General features: G+C 38.5%; 1 protein-coding gene across 5 annotated transcripts in view; it reads left to right on the top strand.

Annotated features, from left to right (window-relative positions):
- Nucleotides 1–20,155, top strand: part of GARRE1 (granule associated Rac and RHOG effector 1) — a 90,469-nt gene that overhangs the window by 14,067 nt on the left and 56,247 nt on the right. For 2 of the 5 annotated variants that reach the window (XM_081274346.1, XM_081274344.1), the window contains exon 2: nucleotides 18,760–20,045. In XM_081274346.1, the coding sequence (XP_081130472.1) occupies nucleotides 19,551–20,045 (495 nt within the window). In that variant the 5' untranslated portion in view covers nucleotides 18,760–19,550. Of the gene's footprint in view, nucleotides 1–17,733; nucleotides 17,814–18,238; nucleotides 18,389–18,759; nucleotides 20,046–20,155 lie in introns of those variants that run through there. The other 3 variants (XM_081274342.1, XM_081274343.1, XM_081274345.1) reach the window with 3 other exon arrangements.

Below are 20,155 nucleotides of genomic sequence, written 5' to 3'. Positions count from 1 at the left end.
GCATTTACCCATTTCTTTTCCAAGGATACCCCGTAACTATCTTACAAACTCTTCTTAGCTTAGTTTATGGGAGAAGTTTGTAATATCTTCCCAGAAAGAAGAAACTTTTTATACACTAAGTAACTTGAAAAGGAGGGTGCTCAGAACATTTATCAAGATTTCTCAATAGTAGCACTTTTGACGTTTTGGGGTGGATAATTCTGTGGGGGTTGCTTTTTAGGATGTTTAGCAGCATTTATGGCCTCTACCCACTAGATGCCACTAGCATTTCCCCAGTTGTGACAACTAATGTCTCCAGACATTGCCAATTTTTCTGGGGACAGGAAAGCAGAATCATCCTTTTCTCCACTTTTTAAAAAAAAAAAATTTGTAGTTGTAGATGGACAGAATGCTTTTATTTTTTTTTTATTTGTTTTTATGTGGTGCTAAGTATCGAACCCAGTGCTTCACACATGCTAGGCAAGTGCTCTGCCATTGAGCTCCAGCTCCAGCCCCTTTTCCCTACTTTTTGAGAGCCACTGCGTTACAGTATTAAATGCTGAATTTTGTAAAATGGAATAAAGTAGAATGTTTGGTTCCTTGAAATTGGAGCCATTTGTTAGTTTCTATTTCAGTATGTGACATTCTCATAATCTTTAGTTTGCTATTTGGATTTTGCTATTCTCTATTAGCCAGTGTTCAGGTGTACCTCCTGTTTGCTTTCATGGAAAAATCTACGGCTTGAGTGGTTGTCAGCCTGGCTCTCTCTATAGGAGACATTTCTCTATGCTTCTGTGCTTTAGTTGTGGATTGTAGCTCAAGGATAGAGCATTTGGCTGACAGACATGCCTAAGACCTTGGAATCCATCTCTAGCACCCACCAAAAACAAAAACAAAAAAGTTCTCTTCAGCTTCTGTGCCTTCATATTCCTTGCTCTGGAAAACTAATTCCTTAGAAACTGAACAATATAGATGTAAAGAAGAATCCAGAGGCATTTAGGATGGAATAGTAATAGTAGCAAACATTTATGAAGCAGTTGCTGCAGAGCAGGCACTGGTGAGCGAGATTGGCAGCACTGAAAGTACTGGGTAGAAAGGGGAGGGAACAAGACAGGGACCTTCTGGGATAACACCTAAAGTTTAGGCTTAGAGTTGTAGTGCCCTTAACCATACAAGGCAGTAAGTACAACAGGAGGAGCAGGAAATGGAAGGATGGCAAGGCAGAATTTTGAAGGGCTGAGATGTCTCATGGGTCTAGTCTCAGGAAGGGGTCCCACTGATTGGAGTGTTGAATTTGGGAATCATTAGTAATAGATATAGAATTATCTATTATATAGACCTCTCCTTAAAGAGAGGTCACTTTTCATTGTTCCAACTTAACTTCCTGTCAATTCCAAGAAGCCTATAGCTTTACATCATCTTCTAATTATAATAAACTGAACATCAAGGTCTAAAAACATGTATTTAACAGAGGTGGAATAGTATAATGATGGAGAACTCAGCCTCCGGTGGCAGACTACCAGGATCCAAACCTAGCTCTATTGGTGACTACTTCGTTAGCCCAGTGATATTCTTTGAGGAATTCCTTTAACCTCTTTAGATATTTCCCTCACTTCACAAGATTGTTGTGAGAATTAAATTAGAACACATGTAAGTGCATTGCTCAGTACCTGGCACTTAATATACATTTAGTTAACATCAGCTGTTTTTATTTTAGGGTTTTAGTTATCTCTAAAACTCCAAGTGTAATACTTGATACATTGTAGACACTTAAGGAAGGTCCATTTTGTTTATTTAGGAGTACCTGAATGTGGCATGATCAGTAACTTTTTTTTCCTTATTATTCTTTTAACAGAACTTAGTTTTTAGCACTTAAACTGGTGTCTTTGTGGGTGGTAAGGCTGACTGAATGTGGTGCAGAAATAACTATTTAAGTAAATACTGTGGATGAACTAATCATTCAGCTAGTATTTGTTGAATGTTTACACTGTGCTTAGCACTCTTGAATATCTTGAATGAGCTCAGTGAGCTGGGGCTTGGAGATGGCAGGGAAACACTGAGGAAACTGTCGGTTGTGACACAGTATGTTACAGAACGGCAAAGTTAATGCCAGCACAGGGCTAAAAACAGGATGCTATGGTAGCACACAGATGGGTCCCTAGCACAGAGTGGCTTCCAAGAGGAAGTGACATATAAGTTAGACATCCAGGAGGCATGAGAGTAAGCCAAGAGAGCTTTCCAGATGAAGGGAATGGACTATGTACACTGGTGGAGAGGGGGAAGATGGTATGTGTCAGAAGCAGGTGGTGTTGGGAAAAACAAGGACGGTGTGAGAAAGTTGGGAAGGACAGTGGAGAGCTATTACAGGTTTTTGTTTTGCACTGGGGATTGAACCCCGGGGTGCTTAACCAATGATCCACCTCCCCATCCTTTTTTTTTTTTTTTTTTTTTAAAGATCCAGCTTTTTAAATTTTTTTGTTTTGAGACAGTTGCAAAGTTGTTTAGGGCCCTGCTAAGTCACTGGGGCTGGCCTTAAACTCATGATCTTCATGCCTTAGCCTCCCAAGTTGCTGGAACTACAGGCATACACAACCATGCCCAGTCATCATTCCCTGTATAATGTAGGAGAGTGGTGTGATCAGATTGGATCTGTAACAATCACACAGCAACCAGAGGAGCGCAGGCATTTGGAAGACCACTTAGGAATCACCTTGGTGTTCAGATAAGAGATGAATATGATCTGAGCTTTGATAGTGGCAGTGATGATAGAAAGAGAAGGACTGGAACACTAGTAAGGCAGGAAGGGGAAGAAGAAATGATTAATTGGATGTGAAGGAGAGTGAGGAGTGGAGGCTTACTCTCAGGTTTCTGCCTTGTTCAAGGAGGTGGATGGTGATGCCATTCACAGAGACAAAAGGAACATTGGGGGAGTTGGTTTTGGACATTTGATTTGGGAACCTGTCTGTTGAGCAGTTGAGTATTTGGTGTTTGGAGATTAGGAGAAAAATCTGGGCTAGAGATGGATTTGGGAGTCTTCCCAGGGAGAATGTTCTGATCTTAGAGGATACAGCAGAGCTCTGAGGACCCATTGCACTAAGGAGGAATGGCTCAAATGGAAGTAAAGAGGTGAGCTAGAACTAGCATCTTTTCATTTTTGCTCTGACAAAGGTGCTTCATTTTCAAATGAGATAATGGATAAAGGGAGCCAAAAGAGTAGAGTTCTAAGGAGGAAGGGAACAAAAGACTGAATCTTTCAGGCATTTTCTCTTGCCTGGATGGATATTTTAAATTCATAAATGATGAGAATAAAATTCTTCAAAGCATTTTTCTGGAGTGCATGTCTAAATATGGTTTTAGTCAGTCTCAACTTAAAACATGGAAATGGTTGGGCTTTGAACTTCATGGACAATAACTTCACTAATCTGTCTAGAATTTCCTGTAGTGTCTCCACATTATCAAGAGTAGATATTTTGGGTTTACATTATTGTGCGTTGGACAGGAGTGGAACATTTTCTGTGGATTTCATTTTTTCTAAAGAGGGAATTGCTTGTAGAGTGGTTCATCTTTATATTTTTGTAAGTTTTTATTTTTGGTATTTAGTTCAGTGGTTTTTAGTTTATTTGCAACTGTGCCACAACTAAATGAAATTAACGTTAAAACATTTTCATAACTCCAAAAAAGAAACCCTCTACCTATTAGCAGTCACTTCTTATTTCTCCCTCCCAGCCCACAGCTTTGGGTAGCCATTAATTTTTTGTTTCACTGAATTTGCCTAATCTGGATATTTTATTTATTTTTTATTTTTTTTTTAAAGAAAGAGTGAGAGGAGAGAGAGAGAGAGAGAGAATTTTTTAATATTTATTTTTTTAGTTCTTGGCAGACACAACATCTTTGTTGGTATGTGGTGCTGAGGATCGAACCCGGGCCGCACGCATCCCAGGCGAGCGCGCTACCGCTTGAGCCACATCCCCAGCCCTGGATATTTTATATTAATGGATGCATTGGCTCTTCATTCCTCTTCAAGAATGAGTAGAATTCCACTCTATGGTTATATCACATTTTGTTTATTCATTTGTCAGTTGATAAGACAGTTGAGTTGTTTTCAGTTTTAGGGTATTATGAACAATGCTCTGAATATTCATTACAGGTTTCATGTAGACGTGTTTTTCATTTCTCTGGGTATATGCATAGAGTGTAATCCCTTGGTTGTGTGGTAATTCCGTGTTTAGCCATTTGAGGAACTGCTAGTTTGTTTTCCAAAGTGTCTGCACCATTTTGCATTACAGTGAGCAGTGCATGAAGATTAAAGTTTATCTGCATCCTTGTCAATACTTGTTATTGTCTGCACTTGTTATTATAGCCATCCTAGTGGTTGTGAAGTGGTATCTTGTAGTTTATTTTATTTTTGAGTATTGGGGATTTAACCTAGAGGAGCTTTATCCCTGAGCTATGTTCCTAGCCCTTAATTTTTTTTTTTTTTTTTAAATTTTGAGACAGGGTTACTGAGGCCGGCCTTGGACTTGAGATCCTTCTGCCTCAGCCTCCTGAGTTTCTGGGATTACAGGCATGAACCACCATGCTTTGTGTATCTTGTGGTTTGATTTGCATTTTCTTATAGGTAATGTATTTTTGTGTGCTTTATGTTACATCTTCTTTGGAGGGTTCATCTATATTTGATCAGCAACTTTGGTGAGATAAATTGAATTACAAATCTTGGGACTGCAAAGGAATAGAAGTATATTTTTGACTATTGAAATGAAAGGGAAAGAGTGTGTGTGTGTGTGTGTGTGTGTGTGTGTGTACACTTATGTGTATGTGTATAGTGAAAGATTCCATAAACAGATTTGTGAATAATAAAGTACAGGCAGGGAAATAGCCAGCATTTTCCATTTACATCAAGCCACGTCTGGAGAGGAGATTGTTTCATGATACTGTGACCTGTGAACCTTGCAAGTAGAAACCATGATTTCTGTTTTTCTCATGTTCCTTTTTTTCTTGTGTGTGTATGGTGCTAGGATAGAACCCAGGACCTCACACGTGCTCTTCCACTAAACTACATCCTTTGCCCCACGTCACTTATCTTAAGGCCACAGATAATTGCAACCACTGTCAGGTTTTTGCAGACTTGTCACCTTCCAGGTAGAGAGATGACTTGCATAGGAGCCATTTTCTTAGATTTTCAGGACAGTACCACTAGAAAACAATCAGTGACTCACTGATATCAGATTTCCAAAGAATCTTCCAACACACTCATTGACTTCGGGGACCCAGCAGTCAACAGGACAGTGCTGTCCTTAGGAACTTATGTGCCAGCAGGTAAGTTATGCACAAGCAAATGAAGTGATAAGATGATTGCTACTTCATTAAGACAAGACAGCATTGTAGGCATGAGGTGAACCTAGTTTAGACAGGTTGACTAGGGATGGTTTCTCTGGCCCAGCACATTGGTGCACACTTGTAATTCCAGTGAGTTGGGAGGCTGAGGCAGGAGGATTGGATATTTGAGGCCAGCTTCAGCAACTTATTGGGGCCCTAAGCAACTTAGTGAGACCTCGTCTCACAATGAAAAATTTAAAGGGCTGGTGATGTGGCTCAGTGGTTAAGTGTCCCTCGATTCAATCCCTAATACCCCCCCCCCCCAGGGGGAAAAAAAAAAGAGAAAAATGGCTTCTCTGAGGAGTGATAATTTTTCAACAACTAAAAGACAATAAGGAAGAGCATCATGAGTAGGAGAGTAAGAGGGTGGTAAGAGCTTCCCAGACAGGGGCATCAGCAAGGTGTGGAAGAGTTTGATGTGCTAGAAAAACTAGAATCTGAGCAATGTGGCTGGACAGTTATGAGCAAGGGATCAGAAGGCCCAAAATGAAGCTGAAGAGTAAGGCATGGATGGCTGTGCTGGTCTTGGTGAGAAGTTTGATTTAATTCTTAAGTGCCAGGGAACCCCAGTGAGTGTAAATTACATGCAAAAAGGAGATTAAAAGGCCTTGAGAGATATCTCAGTGGTGGAACATTTGCCTGGCCTGCCCAGGGCCCTGGGTTCAGTTCATGTTAACATACATACTGATAGGCACAGACACATTGCAAGGTTAGGAGAAAGGAACAAAAATGAAACAGGAGGACAAAGCTGGTAAAACTGCTCTGAGAAGACTATTAAAACTATAATTCACCTAGGCTATAAGATCCTTGGTTTTTAAAACTGATTATTTATGTGAGGTTAAAAAGACCTATGGAAAATACTTAATTTGTAGTTTATCTTTCATATTTCCTATAAATTGCTGGCTAGAGAGGGAGTCTTGATTAGATTTTACCTAAATATTTTAGTGCTTCATGAATGGTACCATGTACTTTGTATTTCATCATCATAATAATATGCCATAACAGCATTACATAATATAATGTAATTATATGTCTAGTTCTCTATTTTTAATAATACTGGAATTAATCAGAGGGTTCAAGTGTCATCAAGTCTAATTCCTTCATCATAAACTTCCTCACCAAATTTTCATTTAATGATTTTAACCATGATTGATAATCACTGTTTCATTAGGGTTGCAAATGGTGGTTTTATTAGCATTTCATCTGTATTTAATAGCTGTTTCTTTCTTTTTTTCTTTTTCTTTCTTTCTTTTTTTTTTTTTTTTTTTTTTTTTTTTTGTGGTGCTGGGAATCAAACCCAGGGCCTTGTGCATGCAAGGCAACCACTCTACCAACTGAGCTATATCCCCAGCCCTCTTTCTTTCTTTTATAAAAAACTTTCCCTGGGGTAATATTGTACAAAACAGTGTAAACAGGAAAGGGAGGATAATTGCCTGATACCCCACCCCCAGTCAATTTCAGAATAATCACTTAGTGCCTTAACTCCTCCAAAAGTGAATTTTTCTTAATATCTTATGATCTCGTGATTTTTTTTTTTGATGGTGGAGTATACATAACATAAAAGTTGTCATTTCAATCATTTTTAAGTATACAGTTCAGTGTCATTAAGTACATTCATTCATAGTGTTGTTACAACCATTACCACCACCTAAATCCAGAACTTTTTCAAGCATCCCAAACTGAAATTCCTTACCACATCAGACAATAACTTATTTATCTCTTTTTCCCCAGCCCCTGGGAACCTCTATTCTACGTTTATTTTTACATTCTACTTTTTGCATTTATGAATTTGACTATTTTAGGTACCTCATATATTAGAATCATATACATTGGTCCTTATGTATCTGATTTATTTCACTTAGCATAATGTCTCCAAGGTTCATGCAAGTTAGAGCATGAGTCAGAATTCCCTTTCCTTCTTTTTGAGGTACTGGGTGCAGGACCTTGTACATGTTAGACTAGTGCCCTACCACTGAACTACATTCTGAGTCCTTATTTATTTATTTTGGGGGGTACTGGGGATTGAACTCAGGGGCATTCGACCACTGAACCACATCCCCAGCACTGTTTTGTATTTTATTTAGAGATAGGGTCTCACTGAGTTACTTAGTGCCTTGTAATCCCAGAGCCACTGGGATTACAGGCATGTGCCACTGTGCCCGTGGAGTATTTTTTTTGTTTTGAGACAGGTTCTTGCTAAATTGCTGAGGGTCTCTCTAAATTGCTGAAGCTGACCTTGAATTTTGAATCCTGCTCCTCAGCCTCCCAAATCACTAGGATTATAGGTGTGTGTCACCCTACCAGGCTTCCCTCTATTTTTTAATGCTGAATAATATTCCATTGTATGGATATACTGCATTTTTTTGTCTGTTCATCTGTTGATGGACTTTTGAGTGGTTTCCACCTTTTAGCTGTTATGAATAAGCTGCCATGAACATGGCTGTACAAATATCTGTTCAGGTCCCTACTTTCTGTTCTTTTCTGTACATACTCAGAAGTATAATTGCTAGATCTTACAATAATTCTGTTTAAATTTTTTTATATTAATGAATATTTGTTTTTTATTGTTTGGAGTGGAAATTGCTGCTGACTTTGCAAAATTATTGTGATGTTGAAAAGATGTGACTTGGGCTGGGAATGTGGCTCAAGCGGTAGCGCGCTCGCCTGGCATGTGTGCGGCCCGGGTTCGATCCTCAGCACCACATACAAATAAAAATGTTGTGTCCGCCGAAAACTAAAAGAATAAATAAATATTAAAAAAAAAAGAAAAGATGTGACTTAACCTACTAAAACATAATTTTCTGCTATGTGTTTGAGAATTTTAGGTAGGATTAAAATTTATGAATAAGGGGGCTAGGGATGTGGCTCAAGCGGTAGCGCGCTGGCCTGGCGTGCATGCGGCCCGGCTTCGACCCTCAGCACCACATACAAACAAAGATGTTGTGTCCCCCGAGAACTAAAAAAAAATAAATATTAAAAAAAATTCTCTCTCTCTCTCTCTCTCTCTCTCTCTCTCTCTCTCTCTCTCTCTCTCTTCTCTCTCTCTCAAAAAAAAAATAAAATTTATGAATACATTACTGAAATCTTAACAAGTCTTGGCTACACTGACTTCTGCGGTATTTCACAATGTGTATTTATTTCCATGAAGCATGAATAGTGTATTCATAAATCTCGAATGTTTTTCCAGTGAAAATTCTTTTAAGAAAATATAAAAAAATAAATGTCCTTAAATGGATGGAACATATTTAGTCCTTCAGGCAGATAAATAAAGGGGAAAGCTTTTGAAAAACAATCAGAAAACATTGGGAAGAATTTTGTTTAAAAAAAAAAAAAAAGGAATATAGCCAGCTGCTTGTGTGTGCTTTTATTTCAGAAATATTTAATCATATACATTAGAGCAAATGATATGATAAATCTTATGTACCTATCACACAACTTCTGACAGTATTTTGTGAAACAATGTTATGTTCACTGCCATGACAATGACTCTGTAGATAGGTGTGACCACCTTCTCTGCACATTATTTCTTGGCAAGATCCCATTTGAGAATGATAGAACTTGAATAGGATTTTAGTTTCATGATATTTCCTTGAATTTAACCTTATCTAAGGATTAACTCAAGAGATATGAGATCTGTTAAGAATAAGTAAAAACCAAGCCGAGCACGGTGGCACTCACTGCGACTCAGGAGTCTGAGGCAGGATTATAAATTTGAGACCAGCCTGTATAATCTGGAAAGACCCTGTCTCAAAATAAAAAAGAGTTCAGTGCAGTGGTGCACACTTGTAATCCTAGCGGCTTGGGAGGCTGAAGCAGTATGATTGTGAGTTCACAGGCAGCCTCAGCAATGGCAAGGCGCCAAGCAACTCAGTGAGACTCTGTCTCTAAATAAAATACAAAGTAGGGCTGGGGATGTGGCCCAGTGGCCAAGTGCACTGAGTTCAATCCCTGGTACCAAAAAAAAAAAAAGAAAGAAAGAGAGAAAAGAAAAAGGGCTGCAGATGTAGCTCAGTGGTAAAGTGTTCCTGGGTTCAATTCCCAGTACTTAAAAAAAGAATGGTTAAAAAAAAAATAGTTTTCAAACCACGTGTAGTGACACTTACCTATAATCCCAGCTACTTGGAAGGCTGAAGCAGGAAGGATCACAAGTACAAGTTCATGACCAACTTCAGCAATTTAGTGAGTCTTCATCTCAAAATTTTAAAATGTAAATAAGAAGGCCAGGGATGTGGCTGAGCCGTAAAGAGCCCCCAGTACCAAAACAACAACAACAAAAATCACAAATGAACCACTTTTCATCTTTTTTAAGGAGCTTGTTTTTCCTTCTACCTAGAGAAGAACTCTAGGCTTGATCGTGGCGCTTATGGGATCTTGTTAGAAGCAGTTGTGATACACACAGAACTTCTCATTGAATTGTCCAACTAGCTTCTTGGTTTTCAGAAGTATTTATTATTTTGGTGGGAGAAGTGCCTTTCTGTTTTGTTTTTGTTTTCATTTTTGGTGTTTTAGGAATGGAACCAAGGGCTTTGCACTGCAGTGCAAGCCATCTACGTTAAGCTACACTCATTAACTGTGGAAATGCTTTTCTGGTTTTTTTTTTGTTTTTGTTTAGGTATTGGCAACTGAACTCAGGGATGCTTGAGCACTGAGCCACATCCCCAGCCCTTTTATTTTTATTCTGAGACAGGGTCTTGCTAAGTTGCTGAGGCTGGTCTCCAACTTATGATCCTCCTGCCTCAGCCTCTCAAGTCACTGGGATTACAGACATGCACCACCATATCCAGGTGCTTTACTGAATTCTTGAGTGAACAGAAATATTGTTGAGAATACCTGAGTTTCACTAAGTGTTATTTTAGACAGGTGGTGTCTTTGGTGTGCTCATACTTGTGGCTTTCAGCACATTTTCAGCTGACCACTTTGCTTCTCAAATTATTGTGTGCATCATAATCATCTGAGGAACTTGCTAAAAATAAGTGTTCTCGGGCTGGGGATGTGGCTCAAGCGCTTGCCTGGTATGTGTGCGGCCTGGGTTCGATCCTCAGCACCACATACAAACACAGATGTTGTGCCCGCCTATAACTAAAAAATAAATATTAAAATTCTCTCTCTCTCTCTACCTCTCTCTCTAAAAAAAAAAAAAAAGTGTTCTCAGCTCCACCACAAAGATTGATGTATTAGATCTTAGTTGTGCCCTAGGAATCAACATTTTAATTGTCATTCTAGTAAGAGTGGTATCCTGATTCTAACACAAGTGGAAGAAATCCTTAAGCCATTGTTTTTCATTGGTGTGTTCTTTCTTTTCATTCTAGTTTCAGTAAGTTTAATGTTAATATGGTGTCTTGTGAAAAAAAAAATTGCTGTTTCCATTGTGTGTGTGTGTGTATGTGTGTGTGTCTTATAGTGCTAGAGACCGAACCCAGGAACTCGTGCATATGAGGCAAGTGCGCTACCACTGAGCTACACTCAGCTTCTGGCTTCCACTCTTTTTATTTTTTTAAACTTTTTATAGTTGTAGATTAACAAAATACCTTAAAAAAAAAAAAACAAATAAGGATCGAACCCAGTGCCTTCCACATAAGAGGCAAGCACTCTACCACTGAGCTATAACCCCAGCCCCTGGCTTCCATTTTTTTTGTTTTGTTCTTTTTTTTTTTTTTTAATGTATATATGACTGCAGAATGCATTACACATATAGAGCACAATTTTTTCATATCTCTGATTGTATATAAAATATATTCACTCCCACCAATTCCTATTTTTATTTTTTTTTAATATGTTTTAGTTGTAGATGGACACAATACCTTTATTTATTTATTTTTATGTGGCGCTGAGGATCGAACCCAGTGCCTCACTCATGCTAGGTGAGTGTTCTACTACTAAGCCACAACCCCAGACCCAATTCATGTACTTTGGAAAATAATGTCCATCGCATTCCAACATCATTTGTAACCGCCTACACCCTCCCTTTCCCTCCCACTCCTCCGCCCTATCTAGAGTTCATCTATTCCTTCCTACTCCACTATGAATCAGCCTCCTTATATCAGAGAAAACATCCGGTGTTTGGTTTTTTGGGATTGGCTAACTTCACTTAGCCATATCTTCTCTAACTCCATCCATTTACCTGTAAATGCCATAGTTTTCTGGCTTCCGTTCTTAACAAAATTCTTGGTGGTGGTTATGACCACCTCTAGTATACTATTATGTAAGACCTATTATCATACAGCTTTTTACATCTTCACATGATAGGAAAAGAGAGACCTAGTTTTTTGGCTTTTATTTATTTTTTTTAATAATTACAGGCACACACCTGTAATCCCAGCAGCTTTGGAGGCTGAGGCAGGAACTTAGTGAAACTCTAAGCAACTTAGTGAGATTGTGTCTCAAAATAAAAAATAAAAGGCTATGATGTGACACAGTGTTTGAGTGCTACTAGGTTCAATCCCTGGTACAAAAAAAAAAAAAAAAAACATTACTAATACCATTTAAGAGGGCTATATCCTCACAACCTAATTACCTCTAACTACCTCAAATGGCATCATATTGGAAATTTGGTTCAACATACAAATTTTGTGAGGAAGTATTTGGTTAATAACACAGGTGTACCCTTGGCCTTGGGATACTTAGTTCTGATGTTCATGGTCCAAGGACCACACCTTGAGAAGACAGGTGCTTAGGAAATAGTGGGGGTGCAAAGGTCCCTTATATATTATTTCTCTGAGGTTTTACTAAATACTTTAGCCTGAACCTTAGTTCTTCCTTGCTTGGTAACCTGTTTGACCAATCCTAGAAGCAAAAAGTGAAGCTCAGTTTTCAAAACATCATCTGATGCTTCCCGGACTATATAGTCTTCCTCTGGAGGGAAGGAAAGCATGGAGATGTGAAGGGCAATTTGTTTTGTTGTTGTTTTCACCTGGGGCTCTAGTTCCAAAACTGAATGGAAACTTTGGTGTTTTGGATGAGTGTTAGACTGAAGTGATTTTTCATAAGTTTCTCAAAGGAACCCGTTCCCCCTTTCTCCATACATACACACAACTGAGAACCACATTCTGGAACAGACTATGGGTGAGTTTGAGCTGGCCTCTGGAGAGTAGCTGTGGGGCCTCTGCATTAAAGAACAGCCTTCCCTGTGTGAAGTCCAGATTGCTTTTGCCATCTGGTCAGAACTGTACAACACATGGCTGGATGGACAGCTACAGCCAACTATAATGCTTTTACAGTATTCCATATGTTCTCTTACATTTCCCGATCTCTCTTACAGTTAATTTGGCATCATTTGACTAATTTTGACTAAATCCTTGCTGTGAAGGGAAGTGATGTGTGTCACTTTCAGTGGATTACTGAGGGGGTATGAATTTTCACTTTTTTTCTGTGCTGGAGCGACTGTTAAAGACAGTAAAGTTCCAGTGATGTCCCTACAAGCTGAAGAAGGGCTGCTAGACCCACATTGAATTTTTTTGTGAGCAAGAAACAAAACTTTATTAGATTAGGCCTCATTTTAGGATTTTTTCTTGTAGCATTGCCTAATCTTATCTGCCAGTCTGGGTAGTTTAGAACAGAACATTCATGTTTGGAGTTCTGAAAGTCAGGATACCAGTGTATGATCCTGAGATTATGTGGCCTAGTGCAAGACATTTAGTATCATGGGATTTTTTTTTTTTTTAATCTGTAAATTGCAGGGTTTAAATTAGATGAGTTGTTGTTTTGTTTTGTTTGGCAGTCCTGGGAATTGAATCCAGTGGCAGTCCACCACTGAGTTACATCTCTGGCCCAGCCCTTTTAATTTTTTATTTTGAGACAGGCTCTTGCTAAATTGCACAGGCTGGCCTTGAACTTGTTATCCTCCTGTCTTATTCTCTTGAGTAGGTGGGGTTGCAGGTGTGTGCCACTGTGTCTAGCAAATTAGTTGATCTCCAAGGGTTTCTTTTGTTTGTTTTGTTTTGGTAATTTACATTCCCAGATTCTGGATAGCGGCCTTTAGATAAAGATTTCTATCTGGAGTACAAAAAGGAGACAGTCTGGTGCTAAAGGCATCCCTGGAAAATGTATTTTTTTTTATTATACACCTTTTACTAGTGAATATGATACATAAAGAAAATGACAAAGGATGATATGGTGATACTTTTTAAAAAGTAATAGTTTTATTGAGGTAAAATTCATGTGTCATAAAATTCATCTTTTTAAAATATATAGTTCAATGGTTTTTTAGTATATTCAGAGTTGTACCAGCATCACCATTATCTAATTTTGGGACAAGAAATCCCATATCTATTAGCCAAGTACTCCCTATTTTACAAATTTACTTTTTTTAAAAATATTTTTTTAGTTGTAGATGGACACAGTGCCTTTATTTGTTTATTTTTATGTGGTGCTGAGGATCGAACCCAGGGCCTCACATGTGTGAGGTAAGTGCGCTGCCATCGAGCCACAATCCCAGCTCTCTACAAATTTATATTTGCATGAATTGCCTATCCTGGATATTTTATATAATATATGCTTTCTTGTATGTAGTTTTTCTTTCACTTTTCCCAATGTTTTCAAGGTTCATACACATTGTAGCATTTGTCAGAACTTCATTTCTTTTTGTCCTGATTAATATTCCATTATATAGCTTTTTTTAATTCATTTATCAGTTGATAGACATTTGAGTTGTTACTACTTTTTAGCTGTTATAAACAATGCTGCTGTGAATGTTTGAATATAGGATTTTCTTTATGAACTTGTTTACTAGGGATTGAACCCAGGGGCTTGCACAGGCCAAGCAAGCACTCCACCACTGAAATACATTCCCAACCTATTTTATTTTTATGTTGAGATCGTGTCTCACTAAGTTGCCCAGGCTAGCTTCAAACTTGTGATTATCTTGCCTCAGCCACCCAGGTAACTGGGATTACAGATGTGTGCCACTGAGCCTAGCATGTGGATTTTTCTTTTCTTTTCTTTTGGATATATGCATAGGAATTGAATTTGTGGGTCGTGTATATTTAACCATTTGAGGAAACTGTTAAACTGTTTAAAGTGCTCATCTAATCTTCTACTTACAGTGAATGAGGATTTCAGTTTCTCTACATTTTCACTAACATTGGTTATTGTACATTTTTTGTATGTTTTTATTAGTGCATTATAGTTATATGTAATAGTTGGTTTCATTTTGACAAAATCACACATGCATGGAATATAATTTGCTCCATTTTCAGTCCCCAGTACCTCTTCCCTCTTCCTTTCCCCAACATACCCCTCCCCATACCACCTCCTTACTCTACTGACCTTCTCCCCATCTATTTGTTGTTTTTATAAATTATTACTTTATAGGTGTACATAAAGGTGGAATTCGCCATGGTACATTTACACATGCCCACAGCAAAATTTGGTCAGCCTTATCCCTCAGTTCCTCCCCTTTCCCATCCTCCCCTTTCCCTCTTATTTTCTCTCCTCCTCTACTCTACTGGTCTCCCTTCCATTTTCATGGTTTGGCTACCTTTTTTATTGAATTTTATTTCTTTTTGTGCTGCTGGGATTGAACCCAGGACCTTGTGCATGCTAGGCAAGCACTCTGTCACTAAGCTATACCCTCAACACTTTTTATTTTTTAATTTGAGACAAGGTCTTGCTAAGTTGCCCTTGAATTTTTAATCTTCCTGCCTTAGTCTCCCATGTAACTGGAATTACAGCTGTGCACCACTGCATTCTTCTATAAACATTTAAAATTTTCTTTTGTGCAAGCTCGCATGGGTGTGGTGCTGGAGATTGAACCCAGGACCTCATGCATGCCAGGCAAGTGCTCTAATACTGAGCTGCATCCCCAGCCATAGTTCTTATTTTGATGAAACCCAATTTTTAAATTTTTTGTTGCATATGCTTTAGATGTTATGTTTCAGAAACCATTGTCTAACCCAAGCTCACAAAAATTTTCACTTGTTTTCTTCTAAGAGTTTTATATTTTAATTATTATATTTAAATCTTTGATTTATTTTGAGTTAATTTTTGTATATGATGTGGGAGAGGGGTTCACAACATTCATTCTTTTATTTTTGGTACTGATGGTGTAACCCAGTGGTGCTTAACCACTGAGCCACATCCACAGGCCTTTTTTAATTTTTTTTTTTTGAGAATATTTTAATATTTATTTTTTAGTTTTCGGCAGACACAACATCTTTGTATGTGGTGCTGAGGATCGAACCCGGGCTGCATGCATGCCAGGCGAGCACGCTACCGCTTGAGCCACATCCCCAGCCCCTTTTTTTAATTTCTTATTTTGAGACAGGATCTTGCTAAATTGCTGAAGCTGGCTTTGAGCTTGCGATCCTCTTGCCCCAACCTCATGAGCCACTGGGACTTACAGATGGGGCATCTCATCTGGTCACATTCATTTTTGGGTATGTGGATATTTAGTTACCCTAGCACCACTTATTGAAAAGACTATTCCTTCTCCATTGAATGGTTTTGATACCCTTATAAAAGGTTTTGGCTAACATGCATGAGTCATGCCCTGGGTTCAATCCCTACCATTGGAAACAAACTCCATGAAGTAATTAAGCCTAAGTGTTTGAGTTTAGTTCTGGACATCCAGTTCTGTTCTAGTCACTTATGTGTCCTTCCTTATGTCAGTGCTCCACTGCTTTGATTATATATTTTTATAGTAGATTTTAAAATCAGTATGATATGATTCCTTCAGCACTCCCCCCGCCAAAAAAAAAAAAAATTTGTTTTGGTCATGCTGGATCTTTTGTATTTCCATATGAACTTTAGGGTCAGCTTGCCCATTTCCATTAAAACTTTACTTTAAATTTTGATAGAGACTGCGCTATTCAATTTTAGATGAATTTTTGTGAAGTTGTCTTTTTTTTTTTTTTTTTCTGGTACTGGGAATTGATCCCAGGTGTGTTTTATCACTGAGCTATACCCCAGTTCTTTTATTTTCTATTTTGGGACAAGGTCTTATTAAGTTGCTGAGGTTGGCCTCAAACTTGCAATTCTCATGCCTCAGCCTCTCAAGTAGTTGAGGTTACAGGCATGCACCACTGCATCTGGCTGAAATAGTTTTAATCCTTAAAATTCAAATAAACTTTGGAAGGATACAAATTTTTTTTTAAAAAAAGTTTAATGTTTCTGATTGTTTTTAGAAGTTAGGTAAGCAACTTGGTCTTGCAGTTCCACCTGCCAAAGGAATGGGAATGGGCTCTCCTAGAGCCAGAGATAGCAGTGGAAGAGGATGCCCAGGAACTAGGAAATTTGGTGCATCACTGAACAAAAAGTGCTTCTCTGGTCTACTCAAGACACTGTGGTGAACTCAAGGCAAAGGTTTTCCTTTACAGCCACAGAGTTTCCACAGGAACAGCCTTCTTTGTTTCTGTTGAGTGCTGCTTTTATACATTAGAATTAATTATGATGTAGCATGTGGGCAAGGTTAGGTACCATTGCCTTATTGTCATGAATTTGAAAAAAGAACAACTGGGATCAGATTTCTTACAAATAGCCATTTGTTACTTGTTTCTGGAGAAGTTTGAGCTTTTTGTTTGTTTGTTTTTGTCTTTCTGTTTGAGCTGAATTCTTGCTGTGTTGTCCAGGCTAGCCTCAAACTTCTGGCCTCAAGTGATCCTTCCACCTCAGTCTTCCAAGTTCTGGGACTATAGACATGTGCCACCATGCCTGGCTATCAATTTGTTTGTCTTTTTCTTCTTTAAGGGTCAAGAATTTCACAGAGCCATAGGTGAATTTACAAGTATGTGTCCTCAGCACTCTTGTTTCTTGCTCTTATAAACTAACTTTCTGTGTTCCTTACATAGTTATAGAACTTCAAAGGCGTTGATGATTGGCCATGATAAGTGACAAAGTATTATTTATGTGTATTTTTATGTACAAAAATGAAAATGGAAAGAAAGAAACTGGTCATTAATAAGTAGACCAGAGTTGGATGTGTAGCTTAGTGGTACAGCACTTGCTTAGCACATACAAGGTGATCCTGTGTTCAGTCCTCAACATTGAAAATAAAAAGTACACCAAACTATACATAGATATTATATATGCTGAAGTTTAGTATTTACTAAATATAACTTTTAATAAAGTATATTTGAACTATTGCTATGTTTGACAGAACAGGTAGTTCAAGCAAATGTTACCCCTGAAGTTAGCTCAGTGAGAATATGCTATTTTTCTGTTGTAGGTATTAGAAACTATAACCAGTGATGTCCAGATATTGCTAACCAGAGCCAGAGATTCTGTAGAAATTACCCCAGGGAGTGAAAAACAGCATATTTTTCCAAGCTTCCTCTCATAATACCAAGGGAGAAATTGGTATTTGGCTTGTGATTAGAAGAATCCTGTCTACAAACCACCTGCCAGCCACTTTCCTCTCAAGATTTTGTCTTTCTGCGCCCTGTACTTTAGCCCAGCTGGGTATATCCTGAACAGACCTGGTGCTCTCCTGCTTCAGGGCCTTTGCTGAGATGATTCTTCACTTGGTGAGCGCCTATGTGTCCCTTTTGTACTACTCAAAATCTATCCTACAATCAAGGCCTACCTCAGATTAATTTTTTTTTTTCATAACAGCCTTCCTGATTTCTCTCATCTTTGTGCTTATCTTTCCTTTATCTGATCTCTTCAAAGTTTTGTGAGGAGATTAATATCTTTCACCAAAAGCTTAGTCAGACGTCATCTCTCTAGGTTCCACATTTCCAGGTTTAATTCCAAATAGGAAATATTTTTTAACAAATTGTACCTGTGCTAAATGTGTTCAGATTTTTTATTCCTTAAACAATACAGTTTTTTACATAGCATTTACATTGTATTAGGTACTATAAGTAATCTAGAGGTGATTTAAAGTGTAGGGAAGGATGGTATATATGTTATATGCAAATACAGTGCCATTTTATTTAAGGAACTTGAGCATTCTTGGATTTTGGAGACCTTCAGGGAGGGAGTCCTGGAATCAGTCCTCCATGGATACCAAGGGACAAGTGAATTCATCCGATCTTCTTGCCGATTAGTGGACTCCCTAAGGGGGAAAACAAGCCAGGCCTTGTTCAAGGTGTCACAGGTTAGCCTCAGTTTTGGAGTGACTGGTGTGGAATCAGATTTACCTGTTGCATTATTTTTCTACTACAACTTGAGGAATTTTCTTTTCTTTTTTTTTTTTCTTCCCTTTTAGTGAAGGCAGGGCCTGCACATACTAGACAAATGCCCTGCCATTAAGCTACATCACCAGCCCTTGAGGAATTTTCTAACAGTAATCATTTCACAGTTCAACTTTTACTGTTGTCCTGCTTCTTTAAGTTTATAATATGATATTTTATTTCATTCATTTGTAGCCTGCCTGTGTAGATGATAACATTGCATAAATTAATGTTTCAGAATTGCTCATTGTCTTATGGCCTTCCTGACTTTATCTTCTTTTTTTTCCCCTTACAGGAAATGACTTAGAGGCCTTATGAATACATCTGTGCATTCTTGCTTCAGACTTTGTAAATGAGGGCCAACCCAGTCTGCAAGCACCTTTTATTAATGTTATAAGGAAATTACTACCTCAGCAAACAAAAGGAAAGGAGGAGAACACTTATAATAACACATGTCATTTTTAAAGAAAACTTGTTTTCAGAAAACATTGCAGGAAATTTGGAAATTTTTAGTTTTGAGGAGAAGCTTTACAGGTAAATGGATTTGACAGGCAGGCTCTGTCAAAATTCTGCAGAAGTTTGATCTTCCTTCTTAAGGACTTTGTGTGTAGTAACCATGTATTGCTTTTTAAATTGCTGTTGATCAGCTTGTGGGTTTTTGGGTTCTAACTTTTTGGTATACTGAAGATACATTATATTACATTTTTAAAAAGTTAAGTTATTTTTTTGCCATTGTAAATATAAGTATCAAAATATTCTCCCAAAGCAATTATAAGTAAACATTTTCCTCAGCAAGCATACCTTTTTATTAAGAGAGTGGAATGCAAAACAGTTCTTATACAGCATTTTGAACACACTTTTATTTTTTTGTCAGTGGTCCTGTCTACACTGAAAACATTAATTATATAAACCAGTTGTCCTCACCTCTATGTTGGATCACATGATCATCTGCCTCATGGAAATGCCTTTTTTAAAACTTAGATTTGCAGAACTCCACTATTTTTATACCTAGCTGCAGTTTTGGAAAAAAAAAAAGAATCAGAACCCTGATCTGCTCTCAGTCCTTGGGACAGTTCCCCAACCCGCATGTATTGCTGCAGTGCCCAGGACAGTAAAATGGACTACAAGCGGCGCTTCCTGCTTGGCGGGTCCAAGCAGAAGGTACAGCAGCACCAGCAGTACCCGATGCCTGAGCTGGGCCGAGCACTGAGCGCTCCCCTGGCATCCACAGCCACCTCTGCGCCCCTGGGCAGTCTGACTGCTGCAGGCACCTGCCACCATACCATGCCACACTCCACTCCCATCGCTGACATCCAGCAGGGTATCTCCAAATACCTGGACGCCCTCAACGTCTTCTGCCGTGCCAGTACTTTCCTCACAGATCTCTTCAGCACTGTGTTCCGAAACTCGCATTACTCAAAGGCGGCCATGCAGCTCAAAGATGTGCAGGAGCATGTCATGGAAGCAGCCAGTCGGCTGACCTCAGCCATAAAGCCTGAGATTGCCAAGATGCTGATGGAACTTAGTGCTGGGGCTGCAAACTTTACAGATCAGAAAGAATTCAGTCTCCAGGACATTGAGGTAGAGTACCTTCTGTGTCATACTTAGGTAGGAAAATGTGTTCCAGAGATGAGTGAGGATATTGTCTTAATTTTTCTTAGTTTACTGTAGTGATAGCCTTTGTTCTCTTT

Source organism: Spermophilus citellus (genome assembly GCF_964194105.1).
Source record: "Spermophilus citellus genome assembly, chromosome: 18".
Classification (NCBI taxonomy): domain Eukaryota; kingdom Metazoa; phylum Chordata; class Mammalia; order Rodentia; family Sciuridae; genus Spermophilus; species Spermophilus citellus.
Note: the sequence above shows the minus strand (reverse complement) of the source record. Positions and strands in the feature narration are given on the sequence as shown.